A 4,222-nucleotide genomic window follows, 5' to 3' on the forward strand; every position below is an offset into this window, starting at 1 on the left:
GCAATGCAGCTGACAAGGGCTTACTTTTCAAAATATACAGACAGCTCATACCACTCAATATCAAAAAAGAAAAAACAACCCTATCAAAAAATGGGCAGAAGACCTAAACAGACATTTCTCCAGAGAAGACATACAGATGGCCACCAGGCACATGAAAAGATGCTCAACATCGCTAATTGTTAGAGAAATGCATATCAAAACTACAATGTGAAGTTTCACCTCACACCAGTCAGAATGGCCATCATCAAAAAGTCTACAAGTAGTACATGCTGGAGAGGGTGTGGAGTAAAGGGAACCCTCCTACAGTGTTGGTGGGAATGTAAATTGGTGCAGCCACTATGGAAAACAGTATGGAGGTTTCTTTAAAAAACTAAAAATAGGGCTTCCCTGGTGGCGCAGTTGTTGAGAGTCCGCCTGCCGATGCAGGGGATGCGGGTTCGTGCCCTGGTCCGGGAAGATCCCACATGCCGCGGAGCGGCTGGGCCCGTGAGCCATGGCCGCTGAGCCTGCGCTTCCGGAGCCTGTGCTCCGCAACGGGAGAGGCCACAACAGTGAGAGGCCTGCGTACCACAAAAAAAAAAAACCCCTAAAAATAGAGTTACCATATGATCCAGCAATCCCACTCCTGGGCACATATCCAGAGGAAACTCTAATTCGAAAAGATACATGCACACCAATGTTCATAGCAGCATTATTTACATGGAAGCAACCTAAATGTCCATTGACAGATGACTAGATAAAGAGGATGTGATACACACACACACACACACACACACAATGGAATACTACTCAGGGACTTCCCTGGTGGTCCAGTGGTTAAGAATCCACCTTCCAATGCAGGGGATGTGGGTTCAATCCCTGGTTGGGGAACTGGGATCCCACATGCCGTGGGGCAACTAAGCCCGCGTGCTGCAACTACTGAGCACACGGGCCACAACTAGAGAGAAGCCTGAGTACGGCAATGAGGAGCCCCCACGCGCCGCAGTGGAGGATCCCGCAAGCCGCAACGAAGATCCTGCATGCTGCAACCAAGACCTGACACAGACAAAAAATAGATAATAAAATAAGTAAAAAATAATAAATTTCTTTAAAAAAAAAAGGAATACTACTCAGATAATGCCATTTGCAGCAACATGGATGGACCTAGAGATTATCATACTAAGTGAAGTAAGTCAGACAAAGACAACTATTATATAATATCACTTATATGTGGAATCTAAAAAAATGGTACAAATGAACTTATTTACAAAACAGAAACGGAGTCACAGACATAGAAAACAAACTTATGGTTACCAAAGGGGAAAGGGGACGGGGAGGGATAAATTGGGAGTATTGAATTAACAGATACACACCACTGTATATAAAACAGATAACAAGGATTGTAACATATACCACAGGGAAGTAATAACCTATAATGGAAAAGAATCTGAAGCTGTACACCTGAAACTAACACAATATTGTAAAAGTCAACTACAATTAAATTTTAAAAAATGCATTGTTTTGGGCCTTAATGACCTCTACTTAAAGTAACAAGGGTTTGGAGTGTATTAACTAGTTAACTGATGACCTGACCTCAGTTTTCTGAGGGGTTCTGAGACATGCTAGAGCATGAAAATCAGCCATAAAATAAGCTATTCCAATGGGAAGATTAAGCTGATCGTATTAGATAAATCCTTGGAACAAGTTGGCAGGTGAAGATCAGTTCAATTCCACAAACATTATTGGTTACCTTCTATAGGGTACAGCACACACTATTCTAAAAGATTTGGAGGTTGAAAGAAAAATAGGATATGGTTCTTGCCTTCAAGGAGCACACATTTTAACAAGAGATGCATATAATCAACTCAAGCAGAATGATGCACTCCATGAAGCAGGTACATGGACACGGAGAAAAAGTCTATGTCCATATGGGGTGATCAGGAAAGGCTTCAGGAAGGCAGCGGAGAGAACACTTAGTGACTCAGATTCAGATGATCCTGGGTCCTACTGCTAGTTCTGACACTTTCTAGTTCTGGGACCTTGAGCTACAAAGCCCTCTGATCTTCAGATTCCTCATATGTAAAATGGGGGTTTATATTAGTAAGCGCCTGCTCTACTCACTTGCAGGATTGTCGTGAATAATAAGCAAGACAATATATTAAAAATGTTCTGTAAACTGTAAAACAGCATATAAACAAAAGAGATTATGTTAATTATTGTGTCGGGTTGATGATAGTTGAAGTTGTATTAAGGAATGCGTACATTATGTGGGAAGGGAGAAAGATGAGCCAGGGAAGAAGTAGGAGAATGTGTAGAAGCAGTATCACAGAAGCCAAGGGAGGAAATACTAGAGGAGTATTGTCAACAGGGTTGGAGGAGTGGCAGGGTCCAGGAAATACATATTTAGTTTAAGGATGATCTAAGCATATTTATAGACAGATCAGGAGACAGTAGATAGGAATAAAATAAACATACAAAAGGGGAGACAGGACTAGGATGGCCATAATAAAAGGGCAATAACAAGAGTTGGCGAGGAAATGGGGAAACTGTAGGCAAGTTCCTCCCACGTTGCTTATGGGAATGTGAAACAGTGCAGCACTTTAGGAAAACTCTGGCATTTCCTCAAAATGTTAAACATAGAATCACCACATGACCCAGCAATTTCACTCCTAAGTACATACCCAAGAGAAATGAAAACATATGTCCACACAAAAACTTGTATGTGAATGTATGTAAAATAGCCAAAAAGTGGTAACAACCCAAGTGTCCACCAACAGATGAATGGATAAACAAAATGTGGTATATTCACACAAAGGAATATTATTCAGCTGTAAAAAGGAATGAAGTATATTACATGCTACAACATGAAGGAACCTTGAAAACAGTATGCTAAGTGCAAGAAACCAGACACAAAAGGCCACATATTGTATGATTCCATTTATATGAAATGTTCAGAATAGGCAAATCTAGAGACAGAAAGTATACTTGATTGTCTAGGGCAGGGAGTGGGGGCGGTTGGGAGGAAATGGGGAGTGACTGCTAATGTGTATGGGCTTTCTTTTTGGGAAGATGGAAATGTTCTCGGATTAGACAGTGGTGATGGTTGCACAACTTTGCGGTTATACTAAAAAGCACTACCTGCACACTCTAAAAGGGTGAATGTTAAGTCATGTGAATTATGTCTCAAGTGAAAAAGAGGGGAGAGGAAGGTATGAGGGAAGGAAGGACAGGGTGAGACCCAGAGCCTAGTTAGAAAGATTATCCTTGGCAATAAGAACCACCACCTCTTCAGTGTGAGAAAACACTGGATGCATTTAATGGCAGCTAACATATGCACTTGCTATATGCCAGGCATTTTTCTAATTGCTTTACATATGTTATTTTTGTTTAAACCTTCAAACAACCCTGTGAGGTGGATACTATCCCATTTTACAGGGGGGAATATTGAAACACAGAGAGGTTAAGAAACTTGCCTAAAGTCACACAGCTGGGACAAATGTCAGAACAGGGATTGGAACCTAGACAGCCTGGCTTCAGAGTCTAGTACTTCATCAGTGCACTGCACTCCATCTCCTGTCTGTGCTCAATAGAGTAGGCAAGGCTGAGTGCTGAGAGGGTTAAGAGTTGGGAGCATATTTGGGGCTTGCAAGCGGAAAAGGTGAGAAGACGAACATGAAGAACATGAAAAAGTCAATAACTGAATTTTTATGTAAGGTTGTTGGGAGTAGTAGAGGCCTAGCAGAGGCAGAAACCATTCCCTCAAACATTGTCAGCAGCCTTTGCTGCATTCTAACTCTGGCTACCATTCTATTCTTGCAGGTCGGCGGTGGGAGTCTTCCTATGTGGTCCTCAGACTTTGGCAAACAGCCTGTGCAAATGCTGTCATCAGTACTCCAGCCTGGATCCTAGGAAGGTTCAATTCTACTTCAACAATGAAAATTTCTGAATTATAAGAATAAGGATGGCAATCTGCATTTAGCCTCTGTATCTTCAACAATTTACTTGGTCTGGTCAGGTTTGGGCAACCACTTAAGGACAATAACATGTTTCTTTCAAGCCTTGACTCCCTGGTATTCTTTTTTGATTGGACTCAACTTCGTCATCACTGAGCTTCATGGACCTAAGAACTTCAGAAGACACAATAATTGCAAAGCCCATGGATCCTTTCTCGGGAAAACAACTGTAAATCCTTCTGGAATGCCATGATTGAAACAAGGCTTGATGGGAGACGTGGTTGACAGTT

At 41.8% G+C, this 4,222-nt stretch overlaps 1 protein-coding gene across 1 annotated transcript in view; it reads left to right on the forward strand.

Annotated features, from left to right (window-relative positions):
* Positions 1–3,950, forward strand: part of NOX1 (NADPH oxidase 1) — a 33,217-nt gene extending 29,267 nt beyond the window's left edge. Inside the window, 1 exon segment of the mRNA XM_060002877.1 lies at positions 3,799–3,950. Within this exon segment, the coding sequence (XP_059858860.1) occupies positions 3,799–3,925 (127 nt within the window). The 3' untranslated portion in view covers positions 3,926–3,950.
* The last annotated feature ends 272 nt before the right edge of the window (positions 3,951–4,222 follow it).

Source organism: Delphinus delphis, chromosome X (assembly GCF_949987515.2).
Source record: "Delphinus delphis chromosome X, mDelDel1.2, whole genome shotgun sequence".
Classification (NCBI taxonomy): Eukaryota; Metazoa; Chordata; class Mammalia; order Artiodactyla; family Delphinidae; genus Delphinus; species Delphinus delphis.